Consider the following 23,914-nt stretch of genomic DNA (forward strand, 5'->3'; position numbering starts at 1 on the left):
AGAACTTTGTAGAGGATTTGATGGAAAGAAGTGTAAGAAAAAAGGAATATTTGGTATAGCCTCTGCTCTGTTTGAAGTCCATAATGGATTTCCAGAGGCACTTAAAGGTGGTGCATGACCACAAAATATGGTGAAAACACTGCCAGAAAAGATTAGGAAGTGTGGGGAAGAAATATTTGCGGTCCACTGGTCACTGATGCCATCTAAGTCTCTTTTAAGGTGTTTTTTTTTAAACTCCTGAGTGTGTGCGTGATAAGATGAAAATGTTCTTTTCCGAGTCTGTTTGAAAGGGGGGCTTTTTTTAGCTCTCGTTCACAGAGTCTGAAGTAAGAGTAGAGAAGAACTGGAAATAACAAATAGGATTTTGTATATTGGAAAGATGTAGTTCAGAGGAATACTCTGCAGCATAAAATTCCTGCAGGCAGATCAGGTTTCTGTAGAGGGGTTGTGATTAGTGAAAGGTGGTAAAAAGAGAGAAAATCAAAATTAATACTAAAGTGAGCAGCTAGCACATATGGTGTACCCACCCCATAATTAAATACATATAAATCAAATAATGCTGCGCTATAAAACAATCTATACAAATGTGTTTACCTTAAAACCAAATAACAAATGATCTCTAGATAATATGCCAGTGATATCAATATTCATAATTATTGTGTACTTTTGAAATCAATAGCTTCCAGGGTCAGTGCAAAAATAAAGCAAATTATAAAAAACAAGTGCACAGTGAAAGTGACTGTACAAGTAGTCCGTTTGAACTAAAGTCCTCACCAGTATGCACTCACCAGAACTAAGATTTATATGGTAAAAAGAGTGGATTTGTCTGTTGGAGAACTAGGATAAAATGGCTTCTGAGAAGGAATTTTAAAGAGTAAATGTCCATTGACAGGAATCTGGGACATTTGTGGATGGGATAAATATTTCCAGCTTAAAGAGCAGGGTTTATTTACTACTGGGGAAAATACGTGGTTGTGAAACAATAGAGAATTTGGTGTGGCATATGAGTTTGCCCTATGTAGTGGATAAGTGGGGGAATAGTATCTCCTCTGTTCCTAGGGCCCAAAGAGGGGAGGAAGAGGAAATTCAAGGGAGCCAGACTGTTTTTCAATAGCTGCCCAGCTCTTTTTATGGTGCCCACCATGGTCTTTCTGTGCCCCAGCAGAAAAGTTTCTGTATAGCCTTAACTTAAGTTGATATGGAGATCAGAATTGTCTGAAAAAGGTAAAAGAAGCTCAGAAGAATAACCATCTTAATAGTGTTCCTCCTGTCGCACCAAAGTAGTGTGTCTTTAGTGTAGTTTAGGAGATCCAAAGTACTTTAATAAAGGAGGGGTGTATAATTCTAGAGCGAAAAAAGAACTGTTTCTATTTTGATAATAATGATGAAACTTTTTGAATGGTGTACTATTTGAACTTCAATAGGAGATTAATTTTAAACTTTGCTATATAGCCTATTTTTTTAGCAGTGCTAGTACTAACCATGTTTTTGATATAAAATAACTTGCTTATGTAGTGCCTGGTATTTAGCTTTAAAGAAAAACTATAGTCTGGTTTTGCTGAGCACATATTTGCTTGACAAGTGGGAGGCTGCCAGCAGAGGGGCACCACTCACAACATAAAAGGAGATTTTTCAAGTAAGCTTAAACTGGACTGTCAAGTTAAACTATGACTATAGATCTCCTTTAATGTTCACCAAAGCTGGCAAGAAGCCCAGTTTTTACATTTTTAGATGGCATTTGGAGGAGTGGGAACATCCACCCATTCACACTATTGAGTCACGGTATCCGACATTACATGTTGCATCGTATGTTGGGGTGCATGGCTAGAAAAGCAGCATGCACCTGTTTTGGTGCATGAGGCAGCCCTTTCAAATGAATGGTTGACTTAATGCAGCACACGTTAATGGGCATATACTTATGCAGCACAGTCGCCTGAATGGACCCTTAAAGCACCCCCCAATATGAAGTTGTAATTTTTCTTAAAATTATTAAGTTACAGAATTGCTTACTCTGTTGTGTGGATGTAAATATTTACTATACATTTTTGTGTATTTTTTGAGTATATATTTTTATTTTACAGTTTTACATGGTGATGTGCATAATGTACATAGTTTTTGGACTCCTGTGGTTCGGTTGGTCTGCTTGCTATTGGAAAGATTTGTTAAGAATACAGTTTTGGATAGCTGCAGTAATTTTCTTGGGAATGCTGGAAAAAGCAGTATTCTATGCGGAATATCAAAATATCAACAGTACAGGAGTATCATGTAAGTCTGTCATTTTTTTTTTTTTTTTAATGACTTAATTCTGGTACATACATTATCACATTATGTGATCATACCTGTGTTTTAAATGTACTTCTCTTTATGTAGCACCCGGTCTGTTGGTATTTGCAGAATTGGTTTCTTCCATCAAAAGAACCCTGGCTCGGTTATTGGTCACCATTGTTAGCTTGGGATATGGTATAGTAAAGTAAGTGTTTATTTTTGTGAACATAAATTAATATCAATAAGGAATAAGACTTGCAGAGATCCATTTCTAGCATGGGGCAAATGTAGGGTGGAAGGCCTATGGGCAGAAAAATGATTTCTGTCCTCCATCAGTGCGTCCAGTTAGTTGATGCCATCATGGTTCTAGAATTTTCTGAGGTGTCTCTAGCATCAGTAGCCTGCTTATGTGTCCTATAATTGGGTATATGGTTTTCTCATAGCTGCTACCCATTCACAGCTCTATCTAAACCTTCTTGATGGGCCTCTATAATATGGAGAGTATTTTTTTTCTTCTTCAGCTGTCAGTATATACTAGGATTTATGTCTTATAAAAGGGCCATAAACAAACTAGAACTTGGTCAGTATAAAAGCATTTTAAATTTTTTGAATAAATGTCAAGGGGTTTTCAAGAACCGAAGACACAAATTAGCACTATTGAATGCAGCTATATTCTTCTTCAAGTCCTTTTTTTTATACACTCCTTTTGGCAAACAACCCTTTGTGTGAAAAGGAAAATCGATGAGACTGCTCAGATACATAATAAACACAGTACCTAGTATCTTGGGTTACGTTCATATTGGGGCATCTCAGCCACACTGTTAGCTGAACTTATATAGCCAAGCAAAACCTGAATGTTAAAATACTCTAAGGAAAATAAAAAATGTATAATAAAAAAATATGCCTCCAGAAGTATTTAATAACGCAAAGAAGGCATTCTAACGTGTGTAATGTTATTGCTAAAACGGTAAAGAGGGACTCATTTGCTTATATCATTTTCCACTCAACCATCTCCTCTACGCACCATGTGCTTGTATGGCCAGCAAAAAAGTTGCCTAACTGGGCCATGTCGGGGCACAACATATGAGATTACCCCAAGATGGATCTTAGAAATAAGTTCGTTACTAAAACGGGTCATGCATATGATAAGTCCGCTAGCTGCACATCAAAAAAACACATTGTGTCATAAAAAGAAATAGAAACAAGGTGAGGTTTTTAATGTATTAGTCCTTATGCACACTTGACGTTTTTACAGCTGCTGTTTTTGGCTTTTGGCCTTTTTTTTTTTTTCTACAGCCAGTAAACTCCCCAGCATGTTATCCTATGTGTCCATGCACACATAGGCTTTAATCAGCATTTTTTGGGTGGAAAAAAACTCAGAACTAGTGGGTTTCTAGAGGATTTTTATAGCTGTAAAAATGCTCTAACGCTGAAAAATGCAGCAAACTGGTGTTTTTGCCCCTATTTTTGACCAAAAAAAGTTTTTCTGTGTTTAAAAGCAATAATAATAAAAAAAAAAAAGCTAAAAACCGCAAACATGGAAAAAGGCAGCTAAACGCTAATGGAAAAACTTGCGTTTTTAACGCGACTTTACACGTTCTTAAAACGCCCAGTGTGCATTGAGCCTTAATGTGTTAAACTTTTTAAATTCCTGACTCTCTGCAGTAGCTGCTTCATTTCACAGAGGTCTCCCTCATATTTCCTCTGCTGGCCGAATGTTTTTAGCCCATAGTGCTAGATCTTCTGTATTGGTTGACTGTTTAACTATTCTGGTTGAATGTGATCTTTTTCTCTTAGGATCAAATGTTAGGGAATGTTTTACTATTTGTGTGACTTTTGTGGAAATGCTGAGACATTCTTGTGTTTGCTTTATGTAGATGAAAGTCATTTATTGTAGTGTGAACAAGTAATGTATGTTAATATCTCAAACCTGTGTTTTTGGTCAGGCCACGCTTGGGAGCAGTGATGCATCGTGTAGTTGGAATGGGGGTCCTCTATCTGATATTCGCCACAGTTGAAGGAGTGATGAGAGTTATTGGAGTAAGAGAAAGTCTGTTCATGTGCTTTGGTGTTTATTAAATTAGCTATGTCACTAAATTTGCTAACCTTTTCCAAAATTTACCAAGTCTGATACTGTCTTAGCAGCACAAAGAGACCCATTCCCTTTCCATAAACAGTAGTTGGACACAGGTTCTAGTTTTATTCACACTGGGGTGCAGGAGTTTAGGTAATGATTGGTGATGTAATGCCCCTTGTATAGTTATGTTGGCATGGATGTTCTACTTTGCCAGATGTCTTTCTCAGAGCCAACTGTAAGTGATCTCTTCAAATTTTACAGCTTGCCTAGAGTGGTAAATGTTGCACAGGGCTAATGATACTTATTTTGCCCCATAGAGAGGGAGAGTTTGGTTTTAGTGTACAAGAATGTGTGCTCGCTTTTGAGGCATATCTTTAGTTTCATCCGTTTTTTTTTTCATAGCATTCTGCTTCTAAAATATGAGTTTAGAAGTAAATGCCATAGGAGATGGCACTTTAGATTGAGCACAGCCTTGGAAATTTAAATTAGAAGCTTGAAGGAATGGTGCATAAATAGTGATGATGACAAACCACACATGCCCCTCACACTGAAGCCTGTTTTTTATTAAACAACAAAAACAAAATTGCTACAGTTTGTCAAAATATGTTAAACTAACCTGAGCATCCCTGATCCTCCTCTTCTAGGGTCCCCACTGGCCCTCCTTGCTGCTGCTCCTCCTCTCGGGGTACCACCATAGGAATCCACTTCCTAGCGTGGCACAGCTTTGGGCTTCATCCTGAGCCCGCTGCCTGTGTTCATTGACACAGACAGCACGGCTTGGCCATGCCCCCATCTCCTTCATCACAGGATTTGACTGACAGCAGCAGGAGCCAATGACTCCCACTGTTATCAATCTGTGCTGTGATGAAAGAGAGAGCCGCTGCTCTTGCACAGTAGTGGATAGAGATTTGGGCGCAGGTAAATTTGGGGTGGGGGGGGGCTGCACAAAGAAGGTAAAAAACCTTTTGTCTTTACAACCACTTTCAGGAATAATATTTTGCTTCACTCCCATTTATTAGTTTAATAAACACAGTAAGTAATCTGCAGTAGATGTTGATTGACTGCAGTATTAAATTTGTTCCAGCATACATATGTTCTCTGGAAATTGAAAAGTATGGGTTTCCATAAAATAAGTAGGAGTTGCATGAAATTATCATTGTATGTTCATGAAGCTTACTATAGAAGAGACTCAATGGGAAATGCCGTTCTTTATGCCACTTCAACCTGCAGTGCATTTAAACAAAAACAGACAAAAAAAAAACAAGGCAAGTATGTCTTGATCAGAACAACCAAGGTGGGATATATATTTAGATCAAGATCAAGTTTGTAAGCGTCTTGACCTGGAAACAAAATTTGAAGATAGAAACCATGTAAAAGTGCCAACAATAGAAAAAAAGACAGCAGGGAAGTAAAATGAGGTTGGGGGAAGGGAATGGGAGGGTGAAATAGTGACTCTAAGTACCCTTTTGGTCTTATTGTACTCAGAGCTCTCTTCCCAGAAGAATGTACAAGATTAATCTTTTTCCAGGAGCAATATAGGTTGTGATTTATGTACACATTTTATGTATATCTAAACCTTAGTTCACAAGTCAAGTGGTTTTAAATACACCTCTAAAGAGCTATCTACAGTAGGTTGTTTTGCATAAGTGGTTTAGAGCAGGGCTTAAAATTTCAAATCCTGAGCTACTAGCCAGGCCTTAAGAGTTACTCGCCACCAAGAAACACACACAAACAGAGACACCTGTACACACAGATGCACACATGTACATACACAGACATGCATACACGCACGCACGCTGTTAAGTGCTCTCTCCTCTCCCCTGAAGCCACCACTGGCTGACATAGAGGATCATGTGACCAGAGTGAGTTGAAATTCGGTACACACACCTACAAAAAGTTGCAGTACTTCGTTGTTCACTCACCGAGCCGGGTACTACACTCTAGGGGGAGGCAGAGAGCACAGCACACACTCCTTCCTTTGCTTTCACTGCGCTCAACTATTGAGCAGTCTGACGGCTCCCAGTGCCAATGACAGGTCCGGCCTGAGCTCCGAGCCGGCTCAGCAAGACGGCCCTGGGGGACACACTCGCCCCCACCATAATTTCCACTCGCCATTGGCGAGCAGGCGAGTGGAAATTTCAAGGTCTGGTTTAAAATCAGTTTGCAGGCATTCAGGATGCACCACAACTGTGTCAGTTGGCGCCTTGTTACAGTGTGGTACCATTACCTTCAATAGGCATGCTTAGCAGTTGGCACTGCCTGCCAAACGTGGCATGAGTTAAATTTTCCACAAAATGTCAAGGCAGTGGCAATGTGATCGGATCTTAACGAGCGCTATGGTATTTTATAGGTATGCGGTAAAAACTCTGATCAGCTGCCCCATTTGCTGCCCCTTTGCTGCCTGTGTGAACTCAGCCTTAAGATAGCCATCGATTAGGGCAGGCACAATACAAAAACCCACAGGCTTGCAATTTCAATTATGAAGATGTACTAGTGAGATACACAAATATTTGTTTTTTAGTTTCAGTAGTGGCACCATCCACTTGATCATTAGGGCACCCTGTGATTTCTGAAGAGAAATATTGTAATCTTCTGAACATCAGTGGTTGTGTTTGGGAACTGTAAAGCTGGATATATATATATATATATATATATATATATATATATATATATATATATATATATATATATATATATATAGTCATGGCCGAAATTGTTGGCACCCTTGATATTTCTCCAGGAAATCATGTATTTCTCACGAAACGTATTGCATTAACACATGTTTTGCTATACACATGTTTATTCCCTTTGTGTGTATTGGGACAAAACAAAAAAAGGGAGGAAAGAAAGCAAATTCGACATAATGTCACACAAACCTCCAAAAATGGGCTGGACAAAAGTATTGGCACCCTTTCACAACTGCGGATAAATAAGAATGTTACAAGCATGTGATGCTCCTGTAAACTCACCTGGGGCAAGTAACAGGTGTGGGCAATATAGAAATCACACCTGAAAGCAGATAAAAAGGAGAGACGTTCACTTAACCTTTGCATTGTGTGTCTGTCTGTGCCACACTAAGCATGGACAACAGAAAGAGGAGACGAGAACTGTCTGAGGACCTGAGAACCAAAATTGTGGCAAAATATCAACAATCTCAAGGTTACAAGTCCATCTCCAGAGAACTAGATTTGCCTTTGTCCACAGTGCGCAACATTATCAAGAAGTTTGCAACCCATGGCACTGTAGCTAATCTCCCTGGTCGTGGACGGATGAGGAAAATTGATGAAAGATTGCAACGCAGAATAGTCCGGATGGTGGATAAGCAGCCCCAAACATGTTCCAAAGACATTCAAGCTGTCCTGCAGGCTCAGGGAGCATCAGTGTCAGCGCGAACTATCCGTCGACATTTAAATGAAATGAAACGCTATGGCAGGAGACCCAGGAGGACCCCACTGCTGACACAGAGACATAAAAAAGCAAGACTACAGTTTGCCAAAATGTACTTGAGTAAGCCAAAAGCCTTCTGGGAAAACGTCTTGTGGACAGATGAGACCAAGATAGAGCTTTTCGGTAAAGCACATCATTCTACTGTTTACCGAAAACGGAATGAGGCCTACAAAGAACAAAACACAGTACCTACGGTAAAATATGGTGGAGGTTCAATGATGTTTTGGGGTTGTTTTGCTGCCTCTGGCACTGGGTGCCTTGACTGTGTGCAAGGCATCATGAAATCTGAGGATTACCAAAGGATTTTGGGTCGCACTGTAGGGCCCAGTGTCAGAAAGCTGGGTTTGCGTCCAAGATCCTGGGTCTTCCAGCAGGACAATGACCCCAAACATACGTCAAAAAGCACTCAGAAATGGATGGCAAAGAAGCGCTGGAGAGTTCTGAAGTGGCCAGCAATGAGCCCAGATCTAAATCCCATTGAACACCTGTGGAGAGATCTTAAAATTGCTGTTGGGAAAAGGTGTCCTTCCAATAAGAGAGACCTGGAGCTGTTTGCAAAGGAAGAGTGGTCCAAAATTCCGGGTGAGAGGTGTCAGAAGCTTATTGATGGTTATAGGAAGCGACTGATTTCAGTTATGTTTTCCAAAGGGTGTGCAACCAAATATTAAGTTAAGGGTGCCAATACTTTTGTCCAGCCCATTTTTGGGGTTTTGTGTGACATTATGTCATATTTGCTTTTCTGCCTCTGTTTTATATTTGTTCCAATACATACAAAGGGAATAAACATGTGTATAGCAAAACATGTGTTAATGCAATACCTTTTTTGTGTGAAATACTTGATTTTCAGGAAAAATATCAAGGGTGCCAACAATTTCGGCCATGACTGTATATATATATATATATATATATATATATATATATATATATATATATATATATAGCAACTTTCAGGCACTTTCAATTACTTTCTATTGATTGAGAATCAAACAAAAAAATTAAAAGTGGTTGCCTGAAAACAAGATAAACCACCCATGAGTTTGATCAAATATATGTATTCAATCAAACAAGCAGGGCTATAAATCACTAGGTCTAATAGAGTTTAATGGGGAAAAAAAATTGGTCAAAGCCAGAAATAACAGCATTTCGTCAGCAATTGGTTTTTCCTCCTCCGATTCCATGGAGGCATTTTTGATCGCATCTTCCTGCAGTCGATCTAAACCACTAATTCTGCATGCCCCATGAGTGTCTGATTTTCAAGGATTAGGAGACTATTGTTAGTTTCTAAAGATCGAGTACCATTAATGACTTGGTGAGCAAAATGTTAATTCATTTTAGGATATTAAGTGAATGTGCTAGTGGGCTTGAATGTATTTTTTTTCTGTTGCAGACAAAAGAATCTGACTTGGTTTTGCTGGCAAGCATCCCTCTAGCTCTTCTGGACTCAGCATTGTGCTGGTGGATATCCTTTAACAGGAAAGATCACATAACGTTTTATATTCTTGAAAGGAAGTAATTATAGTACATTATATTCTGTCCCTTAAAAGGAAGCTTCAAAATTCTTAATCTGTGTATTGGCTAAATAATGGATCAGTGGTAAGAACTGCAAGAAATGCAAATGTTTTGATTACATTGGATTTATACGTTTTAAAAGTAAGTTCTAGGGCTAGTGTACAATAGTTTGAGTTTAGTTAAGGTCAGTTTGATTTTATCCCTACTTACAAGTCATGCAAATGCACGGTAGACTCGTTGTTATAGCTGAACTCTGGGGAAAATCTAAAGCTACACATGAGAGGAGAGGCTCTTTGGGAGTTAGAAAATAAGGTAAGGTAAACTGCTTTTTAATGGTACCCTAGATAAAATCTGCAATTAACCATTGCAGTGTGGGGGAAACACCACTACAAGGGTAACTTAAATTTTCCCTGGGGTTTTTATATGCCATTTTATGCTAGCATATAAAACTTTTCTATATTTTCTAGTGGTGGAAACATTTGTTGCCTTTGTCCACCCTGCACTGCCAGGTATTCTGATGTCTGTGCCAACCCCTGTCACATCGCTGGCAGATATTCCTGATATGAGGAATAGCTTGAGACTTGTTTTGTAGTTATTTCACATGCATAAGATGGTTAGAGGCATGACAATTTGATAAATGGTGCTATTTGTTTAATTTTCATGGAAGAGGACTTTTTTTTAATTTTGCACAGTGATTATTTTAAGTTCGATTGATGCAAATAGTGTTTTGCTGAAATGAAGTCAGAACCCCTAATCTGCCTATATTCTACCAGATCATTTACTCTTGAATATTAAAGTCATTGGAAAAGCACAAAAGATGACAAGTAGCATTTTCCAAAAATCAGCATTGGTAGCCTTAGTTGTTTTCTTAACCCTTTCCAGCCAATGGAAGCCAGCCCTATAGGGGGTTCTTAAAACATGGATGTGGGCATTCAGGTCAAAGGATCACTGCCATTGGCTTGTCATAGTGATCATGTGTTTAGGAACCTTCTTGTAAAACACTGTCTGTGATAGTTCACTCACAGTGCTGGGGCCCCGAGTAAATACACTCCCAGCACAAACAAGGGATTTTAGGGCTGCATACATGTCAATTTGACATTAAAGCCCACCACCGTGCTGCCACATAGGTGCGTACAGCCAGTTTAAGGGGTTATAAATACCCATTCTCTTGGTCCTGGTATTTATATTGCAGTGTGACTGTACTAATAACCTTTTACTTGAAGATCTTTGATCTTGGTCCTACTGTGAGAAGAGTGCCATTTGATAAGAGTGTTAAATTTCCGTTCTGTGTGTGCTTCTTGCTTGCAGTTAATCGTATAAATACTTTTAGTGTTCTCCTTAGCTGCTCCATACATATTTGTAAGCTTGGCTCAAACAATGAAGACACTGAAGTTAAGAAAAAACACAGTGAAATACTCACTATACAGACATTTTACAAATACATTAATTTTTGCCATATTAGGTAAGTTTAGACTCCATTTTCCTCAACTGTGGTATTGAAAAGATAATGTTGTAATGTGTGTGTTCTCTTTTCTTCTAAGCATCTGTAATATTTATGGCGTGGACAACAAAAAAGTTCAGACTGGCACCATGTCCATCTGTAAGTATTATGAGTATATTTTTCTATATGGTCTTTATAATCATTCTGTTATATTCTATGGGATACGTCACTTTGCCTTATTAACCACTTGCCTACCAGGCACTTATACCCCCTTCCTTACCAGGCCAATTTTCAGCTTTCAGCGCTGCCGCACTTTGATTGACAATTGCGCCGTCATGCAACATTGTACCCATATGAAATTTTGATCATTTTTTTCTCACAAATAGAGCTTTCTTTTGGTGGTATTTAATCGCCACTGGGCGCTTTACTTTTTGCGCTATAAATTAAAAAAAGTGCAAAAAATTTGAAAAAAAAAAAAAAGTTTATTTGTTTCTTTTATAAAATTTTTCAAACAGGTATTTTTTCTTCTTCACTGATTTGCGTTGATGAGGCGGCACTGATGGGCACTGATAGGCGGCACTGATGGGCACTGATAGGCGGCACTGATGGGCACTGATAGGCAGCACTAAAGGGCACTGATAGGCAGTACTAATGAGGTGGCACGGATAGGCGGCACTGATAGACAGCACTAATTAGGGGTCACGGATAGGCGGCACTGATATGCAGCACTGATAGGCGGCACTGATAGGTGACACTGATTATGGGTACTGATAGACGGCACTGACTGGCATCACTTCTGGGCACTGACTGGCGGCACTGACTGGCACAACCCCTGGGCACTGACTGGTGGCACTGACTGGCAGCACTGGTGGGCTGCACTGGTGGGCGGCACTGGTGGGCACCACTGGTGGGTGGGCACAGGTAGGTGGCACTGGTGGGCACAGGTGGGTGGCACTGGTGGGCACAGGTGGGTGGGCACAGGTGGGTGGCACTGCTGGCACATGTAGGTGGCACTTCTGGGCACAGGTAGGTGGCACTGCAGAGTGGCACAGGTGGGGGCACTGCTGGGCACAGGTGGGGGCACTGCTGGGCATGGGTGGGCGGGGCTAGTGGGCGCACTGCTGGGAGGAACTTGCGGGGGTCACTGCTGGGCACCGATCATCAGGGCACTGATCATCAGTGCCCTGATGATCGGTGCCGATCCCCGCTCTGACAACTGCCGGTTCTCGGCAGTACTTTCCTCACGATCTGACAGCGTGAGGAAAGTGCAGCCGAGAACCGGCACTTGCATTTTCCTGTGATCAGCGTGTCATTGGACACCGCTGATCACGTGGTAAAAGGCCGGTGGGATCGGCCTTTCACCACATCTCGTGATCAGCTGTGTCCGTAGGACACAGCGATCACGGAGATCGCCGGGTGCGCGCCCCCTGGGGCGCGCAGGAGAGCGTGTTCTGGGAGGACGTCATATGACGTCCACCCAGAACTAGCCGGCCGCGGTGCAGCCGTCATTCGGCTATGCGCGGTCGGCAAGTGGTTAAAGCTGAAGTCCAACTTTACCTTCAGTCTTGCTCGAATGTAAACTGAAATTGCTTCCTTTCATTTCACTGAACATTGTGAGCTTCTCACAGCGTGCATTAGAAACCTGCAGCAAGTCAAATAGAGCCTGCCTCATTTCCACGCAAATATAGCTTTCTTTTGGTGGTATTTACTCGCCACTGGGTGTTTTATTTTTTGCGCTATAAACAAAAAAAGAGCAAAAATTTTGAAAAAAAAAAGTTTTTCTGTTTCTATTATAAAATTTTGCAAACAGGTAATTTTTCTCCTTCACTGATGTGCATTGATGAGATGGCACTGATAGGCAGCACTGATGGGCACGCATAGGCGGCACTGATATGGAACAATGATGGGCACTGCTGGGAGGCACTGACTGGCGGCTCTGCTGGGCACTGATGGGTAGCACTGCTGGGCACTGGTGGGTGGTGCTGGTAAGCACTGCTGGGTGGCACTACTAGGCACTGTTGGGCACAGGTGGGTGGCACTGCTGAACCCTGATGATCGGTGCCAATTCGTCCTCTGACAATTGTTGGTTATTGGCAGTACTTTCCTCTGTGTTATTGAACACGGCTGATCACGTGGTAAAAGGCTGCTGTGATTAGCCTTTTACCACATCACGTGATCAGCTGTTTTCATACGACACAGCGATCACGGAGATCGCCGGGGGGCGCGCGGAAAGGCGCCTTCTGGGAGGACGTCATATGACACCCTCCCAGAACTGGCTGGCTGCAGAGAAGCCATCATTCAGCTATCTGCTGTCGGCAAGTGTTTAAAAGAGAAGAACTAAAAGACCTAATGGAAGAGGAATCAAGGAGAATATTTAATAGGGTATCAAAAGATAGATATCAGTGGGGACACAGCTCAGGTAAACATTTAATGAGGAGATTAAAGGAAAAACATTTATAAAGGAAGAATTATATAGAAAAACTTAAAGATGGAAAAGGAGAAATGGTGTATTCCACCACCGATATTGTTAGTATGTTTCAAAAATATTACAGCAGGTTGTATGATGTGAGTCCTAGAAACCAAAAAGAAACCGAGGAGGGGAAAAAAGGCAGAAATATTTAAATGACGCACGAATGCCAAGAATAACAGAAGAAAGCTTAGGGACCTTAGAGAGAACTATTACCCTGGCCTTGAAGAGTATGGCAGTAGGAAAGAGCCCTGGCCCCGGTGAATATACTGTAGGTTACTCAAGAAATTTAAAGATCTCCTAGCCCCCAGAATGTGTACATATATGAATGTGGTAGGAGAGAGGTTAGGAATGAGGGAAGAATCATTGCAAGCATTCATAACAATTATACTAAAAGAAGGGAAGGATAGTTCACAGTGTGCCAGTTATAGGCCCATATCTTTATTAAATATAGACATAAAACCATATGCTAAGGTTTTGGCAACTAGACTGAAGGAGCTAATGCTGGAGTGGATACACATGGATCAGGTGGGATTCGTTCCTGGCAGACAAGGTAGGGACAAGGGCTTAAGAACATAATCTTGTCGATCAACGCTGAAAAAGCTTTTGACAGGGTTGATTGGGGATTTATGTTTGATACGTTAGAAGCCATAGAAATAGGACCTAAAATGTTAGTGGATAAAAGGGCTTTATAATGGCCCCTCAGTAGTGGTCAAGGTCAACGTTTCCCTTTCACAGTTTTTTAAAATGTATAATGGCACTAGACAGGGATGCCCACTCTCTCCTTTATTTGTAATATCCCTGGAACCCTTGCTGGCGATGGTAAGAAAGTATGTGGATATAACAGGAATAATGATAGGTGACGTAGAACATAAGGTGGCAGCGTATGCAGACAATATGTTGTTCTATATAGTGAATCCTAGAATAACGTTGCCTAACTAAATTAAACTATTAAAACAGTATGGAGAGCTATCAAACCTGAAAATAAACCCCTCAAAATCAGAGATACTGAACATCAATGTTTCAAAGACAGAAAAGCAAACGCTACAAAATGATTTTCCATTTACACAGAGGGAAAAGGAATTCGGTTATTTGGGAATAAAGTGAACTCCTTCAGTAAAAGGTATTTACCAGGTTAATAAACAAAATAAAGGTGGAGTTGCGGAGACTTCTAAACGGAGGGGCCTCTTGGATAGGTAGCATACATTTGGTAAAGATGGTGATAGTACCAAAAATTCTGTATAAGTTTCATATGCTCCCAATACATTTACCAGGATCCTACTGTGAGATAATAAAGAGGATGATACTTAAGTTTATTTTGGTAAATAAGAAACCGAGAATTAAATATAAGGTATTATGTAGGGCAAAAAGGAACAGGGGATTAAACCTGCCTAATTTTAGGAAATATTATGTATCGGTGATATTATCACGAATTGTATATTGGACATTTAATTCGCAAGGAAAATGTTGGGTAAATATAGAGGAGACTATGAGTAAATTGGAGAAGAATATTTGGATACCACACAATTTTGGTATATTGGATGTGAATACTAGTTTTTTTTTATAAGGAATGTTTTGAGAGTGTGGGACACTATTCACAAGCAAAAGAGATGGAAATAATTCAATATTCCGCTGGAGTGTACGTATTATTTTCCTCCAGGGAAGGATAATATTTCTGTGAAATGGATTAAAGAAAATGCACGTTTGAAGGATATAATGGAAAGGGGAAAGTGTGCACTTTTCTAGATTTAAAGAGAAAAAAAGATTTATTTGTCACATTAGACGAGTGGCGGTACTATCAACTAGGTAATTTTGTTTCAATGCTTCCACAACTACTGAGGTTGCTGGAGGATCTGCATCCTTTGAAAAACTGATTGTTAATACAGCACAAAAACATGCTACTTCTAGGATATTTAAGATCCTTATTGACTTGGAGGGAGCGGATCCTTCTGTACAGGACAGACAGGGCCAAACACAGCCCATCTGTACCATGTGATTAGCTATGACCAATCACAGTAGTAAACACTGAATCCGTTTCATTCAGTAAAAATGATTGCTTATATCAGTGAAATTCACTGGTATAAGCAATCATTTAATAAAAAAAAAAATCCTGATAACTTCCTCAGAGTAGTACAGTGTTACTATTGTAACATCATATTGCTCTGGTCACAGTGTGTTAAAAAAAGAAATTGCAAAAAAGAAAAAAATCAAGAAAAAACAAACAAAAAATTGAAAAAATATTTTAAAAAATATTTTGTTTTGTGTTTTACATAGTGCCACTAGTCAGTGTGCCCGATCACCACCCCACCAGTTACATGATGACGCTGTACTGCACTGGTGAAGAAAAAGAAAAAAGTGAAAAAAACAAACAATTTTTAAAAATGTCTTCATTTTACAAAAAAAAGTGACAAAAACATTACAAGTTCAAAAAACTCGCCATGCTTCTTACTAAAGACCTCAGACTCTACTTAAAGGGGTAACTTTGAGGATATTTCTACTGTCCTGACATTTTGGGGCCTCAAGAACGGGCAAATGAAGCCCTTAGTACATCAGGATTGATCGATTTTTTTTTTTTTTTTTTTTTTTTTTTTTTAATTTTTTATTATATTCCATAGTTGTGGACTCTGAAACTTTGCTTTTAGACTAAATATTATACACTGATTTGGGTTGTTTTCACCAAAGAAATGTAGCAGTAAACCTTGTGGCCTAAATTTATGAAAGATTATTTATTTGCAAAATTTTATAACCGAAACAAAGAAAAACGCTTTTTCCCCCTCAAGTTTTTTAGTCATTTTTCATTTAACAAAAAATGAAAAACCCAGTGGTGATTAAATACTACCAAAAGGAAGCTCTATTTGTGTGAAAAAATTTATAAAAATTTAATATGGGTACAGTGTTGCATGACCACGCAATTGTCATTTAAAGCATGAGAGTGGCCTGGGCAGGAAGGGGGTGAAAGTGCCTGGTATTGATGTGGTTAAGCACTATAGGGAGCACACTTTCCTATGTACACAAAAATCTGTATTAAATTCAAATTAACAGTTCTCTTGGACTTCAATACACTGGTCCTTGCAGTTTTATTATGCAATTGAATTTAACAAGACTCCTACAAATCTCATTTTAACTTCATGTTTTCTAGGATTGGATGGAGCTCTGGGTGGATGATGCTTTCTGGAGATTCCTGTTTTCTGTGGTCTTACTCGTTATAATGTTTTTATGGAGGCCATCTGCAAACAACCAAAGGTACACACATTTTTACGAGGGTCAATTATTAATATCTTAAACTTTTTCCAAACTCTCGCCACCTTTGCCTTTCAATTGAAGACAACATAAACCACCAATGTGCACCGTAGTAGCCATAGCTGTCAGTTTTGCCTGCATATATTACATAGATCTTGGTAATCCTGTTTCCTGGGTCTGTTGTACAGATCCATATGCTATGTACATATTTATGCTGAGTCGATCTCTGCTCATCTTTACTTACCTTTCCAGTGACCCTTGTCCTGAAGCACTGCTGCTTCACTTTTTTCTCTGGCTGCAGGTTTTTGAACCTTCTGGGTGGATAGAATACCAGCACCTCCAGTTGACTTGTATATCCTGTAGTCATGTACAAGTCAGACGGTGGAGCAGGTGGTCACGTGGAAGCCGTCAAAGGCTGCCAAAAAAGTAAAGGTGAGCTTGTTTTACAGGGCTGACCTCCTTTTGAGTAACCATGTGGTGAAAGGGTCTCTTTAGTCTGAGGTTTAAATTGCCTTGCTGTCTTTAGTGGCTGGTAATGCATACTATAATAAGCAGTTTCTCACAGAATAAGCTTCTTTTCAGGACTGGAGCTTGACAGAAAAGCGAGTAAAGGCATTTGAACTGTTCTGCAGGCTCCATCCAGTCCTTTTTGGGGGCCTGTTCACTCTATTATGTTAACCAGTGGCAACAGGGTAGGCAATTAGATGAAGTTTCTTAGGGCATACGCCCAGGGTCCTTTGCGTGATCAGATGGATACACAGTAGTTTATAGTCAGTGAAGACCACTGTCTAACATTTACAATGTCTTGATATAAATTAAAACAAACCTACGACTACACTGTTGAAATACCTTTTTGTGTGCTCTTTACCTGCCAAAATGAGCTTTTCAGCTTCCTGTGTCACTTGTGTGCTCACTGTACTTTGGCAGCCACATCATGTTGATAAGATCCTTCCTGTACTACCTCATCCTATAAGCTGCCTGAACACCATCTCTTTTGCCCTCCATTGAGTTGGTAGATTGACTGCAATGAAGGAAAAATCCAAGCAAATATACCAGCAGTATGGTAAAAAAAAAATGATGTGGGTTTTATTGAATACTTAGAGGTTCTTCATTCTAGGAAAAAAAAAAAGTAGAGTCAGCAGCTATAAATCATATAGCTGCTAAATTTTAATAACCGGACACTTGCCTATCCAGGGATTCCGTGCTGTCTTCACCCGAGCTTGTTTTTCACTAACCTTTGTGTTCCCAGCGCCGGCATCTTAACTGTTGGCAGCTTGACAGCCATCTGCCCACTGCTCATGCGCAAGCCAAGCTGCGCTTTGTGAATGATCCCGCAGTCTTCTGGGATCTGTGACTTTTCCCAAAAGACTGCTGGAAGGGACGGGGGAGGAAAACACCCACTCTGATCATCTGTCAAAACTTGGTACCTACTCCCCCGCCCTCCCAAAAAAATTACATGCCAGCACAGTGGCTAAGTGGTTAGCACTTCTGCCTGGCAGTACTAGGGTCGTTGGTTCGAATTCCAGCCACGGCACCACCTGCCTGGAGTTTGCATGTTCTCCCTGTGCCTGTGTGGGTTTCCTCTGGGTACTCCGGTTTCCTCCCACACTCCAAAGACATGCTGGAAGGTTAATTGGCTCCTGTCTAAATTGTCCCTAGTATGTGTATGTATGAATGTGAGTTAGGGACCTTAGATTGTACACCCCTTGAGGGTTAGGGACTGATGTGAATGTACAATATATATGTGAAGCGCTGCGAAATTGACAGCGCTATATAAGTACCTGAAATATATAATTGTGGGAGAGGAGGGCAGAGGAGGACTTAAAGGAGAAGCGTAAAGTCCCTCTTTAACTGGACTCGGTGGTTTAGTTTTTTTGCTTGGAGATCCTCATCTACAGCCTTTTGATACCAGTTTTTTTTTTATTGGTACATTGAATTTCCATATAAAGGTTTTTTTTTTTTTTTAAAAAGGTACATTCATCTTTAGTAACATGTAACACCCATATTTATGGTGTAACATGTTACTAAATGAGTAGCCCCCACACCTGCTATCACAATTAAAAAAAAAAAAAAACGCAACTGTGTGGGGCTCTGCCCACCTGGCCTCGTCATTCATTCAGAGTTCTATGAATGGGAGAACTGCAACTACTGTCAGCTAATGTGACTGAGGGCTTGCAGTCCTCAATGAACTACCAGGTCGTTGATAACCGCTCCCAGGTAGTTCATTGTTCCTTTCAGTAACTGACAGTCTGCTGAAGCCCAAGATTGCAATGCTTTTCAGGCTCCTAATAAAAAATAAAATAAAAAAAAATAAAATAAATAAATGCACATTTTTCCTGCAAAAAAGATATTTATTTATTATTATTATTATTATTATTATTATATTTTTTTTTTAAAAAAGGTCAACTTATCCTTTAACGACCTCAGAACTGGCATCTGTTTCTGCTCACAAAACTGGTTTTATCTATTTACAGGTATGCATTCACCCCTCTTATGGATGATTCAGACGATGAAGTAGAAGAATTCCTTGTTACAGATCATTTAGGTAATTTCTGTTCTGGCAGTTTTTGTTTTTTACTGTTCAACACCCCCCCCCCCCCTACAATCTTCAGTTGTCAAATGGTGTTTATATTCTGTTTATAGCAGAAGGTATGAAGTTAAGGGGAACAAAGTCGGAGCCTAATGGAACAGCTAAGCCTGCTGCTGCTAATACGGTGAGTAAAGACTGTCAAAATGTTTTTATATTTGTGTAAAATATTTCCCATTAGTTTGGGTCAGCCAAATAAACCTCTCCAAAAAGGACAAACTGTTGTGGAAAAGCCCTGTCTTTTTTTTTTTTTTTTTTTGTATATCAGACCTTTAAATGAGTGCCACACCCAGTGAGTCTTTAAAGCAGTGTATGGCCTTTTCTGAATTAAAGCCTATCTACACCCAGCAACACAAGTGTAAAATTTGGCAGCTTATACATTCTTAGATGTGGCTACATTAGCTTTTTGGAATTATTTTCTTTTGTTAATTCTGAAAATAACATACTTCCTGTCTTAGGGTGGTGAGTGGATGTTCATTCTACCTAATGAAGGGAGCAATGGTTGTTACTAGGCTGCTCTCCTTATTTGGACTGCTAACTCCTCCACTTCTCGTCTGCATTAAATAAGTGGGCATTTTTGGCAATTCACAAAAGGTAGCAGTTGTTTAAAATATCAGTTCAACACAGGAAGTTCCAAGGACACTTGCAAGATCATTTTCTGTACTTGTAGTGACCACATCTGTAATGTAGCTACCACATCTAAAAGCTGTTAAGCTGCAATATGTTATATTTTTGGGGTTTAGATCCGAGGCAGCAGGTCGCCCATAAGCCATTGTGTCCTGGCTCATGGGATTTTGTCAGCCGTCTGCATCTGCCTCCCACTTGCTGACTACGCTGTAGCCATCTTTTCTGGGAGGGTGTTTAGTGACCATCAGTGCAGCCTCATCACTGCACATCAGTGAAAAAGAAAACATTACTTACTTGGTGATTAAATACCTCCAAAAGAGAGCTCTTTTTCTGTGAAACAATAATAAACATATCATATGGGTGCAGTGTTGCATGTCCACGCAATTGTCAAAGTGTGATCGCGCTAAAAGCTGACAATTGGCCTGGGCAGGAAAGGAGGGAAAGTGCCCAGTTATTCAAGTGATTAAAAAAAAACCTGGCTCCTTTTTTTAGCTGGCTCGTAGGTTCAAAGCAAATTTGTCAAGTGCTGGATTAGATATCCTTTAAAAATCTGAACCATGGACTGTACTATGCATCTCATCGGTACAGGTCCAAGTATTTCTGGTCAGCGTGCGAAGTGCCACAAGAGACAAAAATGCAATACAATATGTACTGTACTTGCAGGAAAACTTCAGATGATGCTCTTTGGCAGATGTATGAAAATATCCTTTTCTGAAAAGAAGGCAATTTTTGCATGCCAGAGCTTTAAGAGAATACCCAGCAACTGCGTTTTTTAAAGCAACATAGAGCATTTGCTTGATTCATATAAAACTAGTAGGGAATGTAATGTACTTTTTATTTTCAGTGTTGACAATTGGCGTTGGACACTGCTCTTAGTCAAACTTGTAACAATCAAGATGACAATGGTTCTGAAGACAGCCAGCTGAATAGTCTTTGCTATCCATACAGAGTTTTATTATGGTGATCAAATGTATGTGGCGGGGGGGAACTGTATAGCATCGTTTATGGATAGTGCCAGTTAACCATATATATAATATATGATTTTACATTTCTGGGTAGGGGACGCGCTGTCATTGACTCCTGGAGATGTCAATCACCGGGTCCTGGCCAGCGAATCATGGCCGATACTCGGTGATCGTTGGAGAAGCTGATAGGGGAGAGATCAGTTTGTAAACACAGGTCTCTCTCCTGTCAGGGACGTGCTGCTTTCTATCTCTCCGCAAAACACTGTTAAGCCTTTCATTGTACCTGATGTTAACCCCTTCCTGCCCAGTGTCATTAGAACAGTGATCAGTGCTTTTTATTCACTCTGATTGCTGTGTTCGTGTCACTGGAGAGGTCAGTGGCAGTTAGTTCCCACCCAGTGTCATTTAGTGTTAGAATACCCGCCACAGTCCTGCTATAAGTCGCTGATCGCCGCCATTACTAGTATAAAAAAAATAAAGAAAAATTTAAGATTATATAAACCCACATTTCTAGACACTATAACGATATGTAAACCAGTTAATATACACTTTGTATTTTTTTGCCAAAGACATGTTTCAGAATACATTTTATGAATACATTTTTATGAAGAAATTTTATTTTTAAGTTTTTTTTATTGGATATGTTTTGTGAAAAAGTCAAAAATATTGTTTTTGGTTTTTTTTTGTTTTGTTTTTTTTTTTCAGAATTGTTGGTCTTTTTTTTTTTTTTTTATAGTGCAAAAAATAAAATAAATAAATGCAGAGGTGATCAAATAGCACCAAAAGAGAGCTTTATTTGTGGGGGGGGGCATGCATTTTATTTATGTAGAGTGTTGCATGACCTCACAATTATCAGTTAAAGTAACTCATGCCGTATCACAAAAAATGGCCCAGTCGTGAGGGGGGTAAATCTTTCGGATGGCAAGTGGTTAATACTGGAAGAATCCTGTTGGTTTTTCTGTGACATTTAATACCGGATACTTCTAAAGTTGTATGGTTTTCTGTCTTGCCAGGATGAAGACCTAAAGTGGGTGGAAGAAAATATCCCATCTTCATTTGCTGATGTGTAATTATATTTTTTTTTCTTCTTCTCTGTATATTTAAAGTTTGTCTTTCTTGATAAGAATCACATTTCCAAACAAATGGGAGAAATGGCAAAGACATGGCTGTGTGATTCACATTCCTGTCCAATGCAATGCAGGCTGCCACTTGTTTGGTACTCTCACTGGATTGGGTACTTGTTTACATATGGCTCTATGGCTTCATTTTGGAACCTCTGAAGCATCAACCTGTCAGTTTGAAAACTGTCTCACACTTTTGCAATATTTTTTAACTTCAAATATGCAGATCTTGGTATTTTTTGTAAGCCAGACCTTACTGATGAATAACATGTCATGTTTTCTTGATCTTTTCACATAGTCATAAGTAGAATAAGTGCTTCTTTGAAACTGTGACTAATACAGCTCACTGTGTGCTCAGTAGTCTGGAAGCATGAGACCTGTTGATGGTCCTTGAACTTGAGTTAGTTAACCCTTTTTTTTTTTTTAAATGGATCTACTGTCAGATAAAACCTGTCATGTTAAATCCAGATGTGTTTTAGTGTTGGATAGTTTTGTTTTTTTTTTCTGCTGCAAGCGTCCCTGCTTTGAAAATACATCCTATTGGGAAATCAAAATGTTAAAGCTGTCATTGGTAAGAGGTGTGAGAAAAAAATCTTCCAATGGCGGCACCTGTTCCAGTGACAACTACTTAAGGGAAAGAACTTCTTGTCACATACAGGCAGCAAATCAGAAAATTGATAGTTTCTAACCATTACTATTTTCTCCAAAATAGAAACAAAACTTTTTGACTTTAAGTGCAGTATGTTTACTACCTTTTAAACAGATCATAGTACGCTCCCTTGCATTGCCTTCATTTTCCTTTTTCCCCAGATGTTTTATGCAGTCCTATTTCAAGCATTGTCAAGAGTCAAAATCTACTTCTTGGGCTTAAATTGCTCACCCAGACACAATCATGTAAATACCGGGTTCTGCACCGTAGCCTTTGTTCTTGGTTGTGTAATCACTGGTTTTATCACAAGCTCTTCTCCGCTTTGGTACCATACAATTGCAAGGATATTCGTTGTTTCCGAGACGCTTCACAGTCATCCAATAATCACAGCTGCTTTAGGTGAAGCCTTTTCACCTTCTCTTTTGTCAAATAACTGCAGCTCCTGACTGCTTGCTTAAGTTTAATTTGTGGTAATGAGAAAGTATACCTAATAAACTGACTATATGGTGTAGCTCATGTAAAAATTATGTGCAACCCCAGTTCCCAAAAAGTTTTGATGCTAGGTAAAATCTACATAGAAACCGAAAGCAATGTCAGATGGAAAGATTCATAAGTTGCACATCAAAGGCAGACCCATGTGCGTTAGGTGAGATGAATGGCAGCCTCAGCCTGGACTCCAGTCAGGCCATACTCCCAACACGTTTCATTCCGCCCCTTGGAGCTTAATCATGGGGATGGCTAATTTGGCTTGTACAATGAAAATTAAATTTTTAGTACAGATATTTTAAACTTTAGCACCAAATACTATACTCACCTGTCCCTGCTCTCCTTAGATCTACACTTTGTTGCTTGCTGGGAGTCATTAAAGTCCCATGGTCCAGCCATGCATGCATAGTAGAATATCATTTTTTTTTTTTTTTAAAGTACTGAATGGGGATTCTTCTGCACATGTGGACCCCCCAGACAGGAGACTCTTCCTGGTGAGACCATGAGACTCCCAGCAGGCGGGACTGTGGCAATTTAGGAAGAGCAGGGAGAAGTGTAGGATTTGCGTTGCTCAACTGGGTTACATAAAGGATAACTGTACTGAAATTACAGGTATCTTTTAATAACTGTATAAATCTGCATATAGGTGATGAATGTGTTGGCACACATTTTGGAATTTCCTGCTGACCTTGTTATCATTTGTTTTCTCTTTTTTACTTTTAGGGCGCTTCCAGTATTATTGGACTCCGATGAGGTAATTGAGGCATGCACATAATTATTAAGGGATAAAGACTCCTCTTAAAGGATAAGTTCACCTTTTTGACAAAGATAATAAATGCACACTTTTTTGCTCGTAAAAAAAATGTGCATTTATTATGTTTGTCCAAAGGAGCCTGTAAAGCATTGCACCAGCAATCAGTAGATCACTGATGCCTTGCAGGTCTCCTATAGACCTATCAAAATATCTCCTAGCCATACGGGATGTACGTCAAAGCAGGTATTCTAACATGAAGCATGAATGAACTACCTCGGT

The 23,914-nt window shown here is 39.7% G+C and overlaps 1 protein-coding gene across 1 annotated transcript in view; it reads left to right on the plus strand.

Moving 5' to 3' along the window:
- Positions 1-23,914, plus strand: part of TMEM87B (transmembrane protein 87B) — a 65,978-nt gene that overhangs the window by 38,467 nt on the left and 3,597 nt on the right. The window contains exons 9-19 of the mRNA XM_089693263.1: positions 2,082-2,265; positions 2,371-2,470; positions 4,212-4,305; positions 9,177-9,248; positions 10,652-10,760; positions 10,840-10,898; positions 16,346-16,449; positions 18,921-18,991; positions 19,090-19,160; positions 21,639-21,691; positions 23,605-23,635. Of these exons, the coding sequence (XP_089549389.1) occupies positions 2,082-2,265; positions 2,371-2,470; positions 4,212-4,305; positions 9,177-9,248; positions 10,652-10,760; positions 10,840-10,898; positions 16,346-16,449; positions 18,921-18,991; positions 19,090-19,160; positions 21,639-21,691; positions 23,605-23,635 (948 nt within the window). The remainder of the gene's footprint in view (positions 1-2,081; positions 2,266-2,370; positions 2,471-4,211; positions 4,306-9,176; positions 9,249-10,651; positions 10,761-10,839; positions 10,899-16,345; positions 16,450-18,920; positions 18,992-19,089; positions 19,161-21,638; positions 21,692-23,604; positions 23,636-23,914) is intronic.

Source organism: Staurois parvus, unplaced genomic scaffold, assembly GCF_062004578.1.
Source record: "Staurois parvus isolate SC_StPar_1 unplaced genomic scaffold, SC_StPar_1.0 ptg000619l, whole genome shotgun sequence".
Lineage (NCBI taxonomy): Eukaryota > Metazoa > Chordata > Amphibia > Anura > Ranidae > Staurois > Staurois parvus.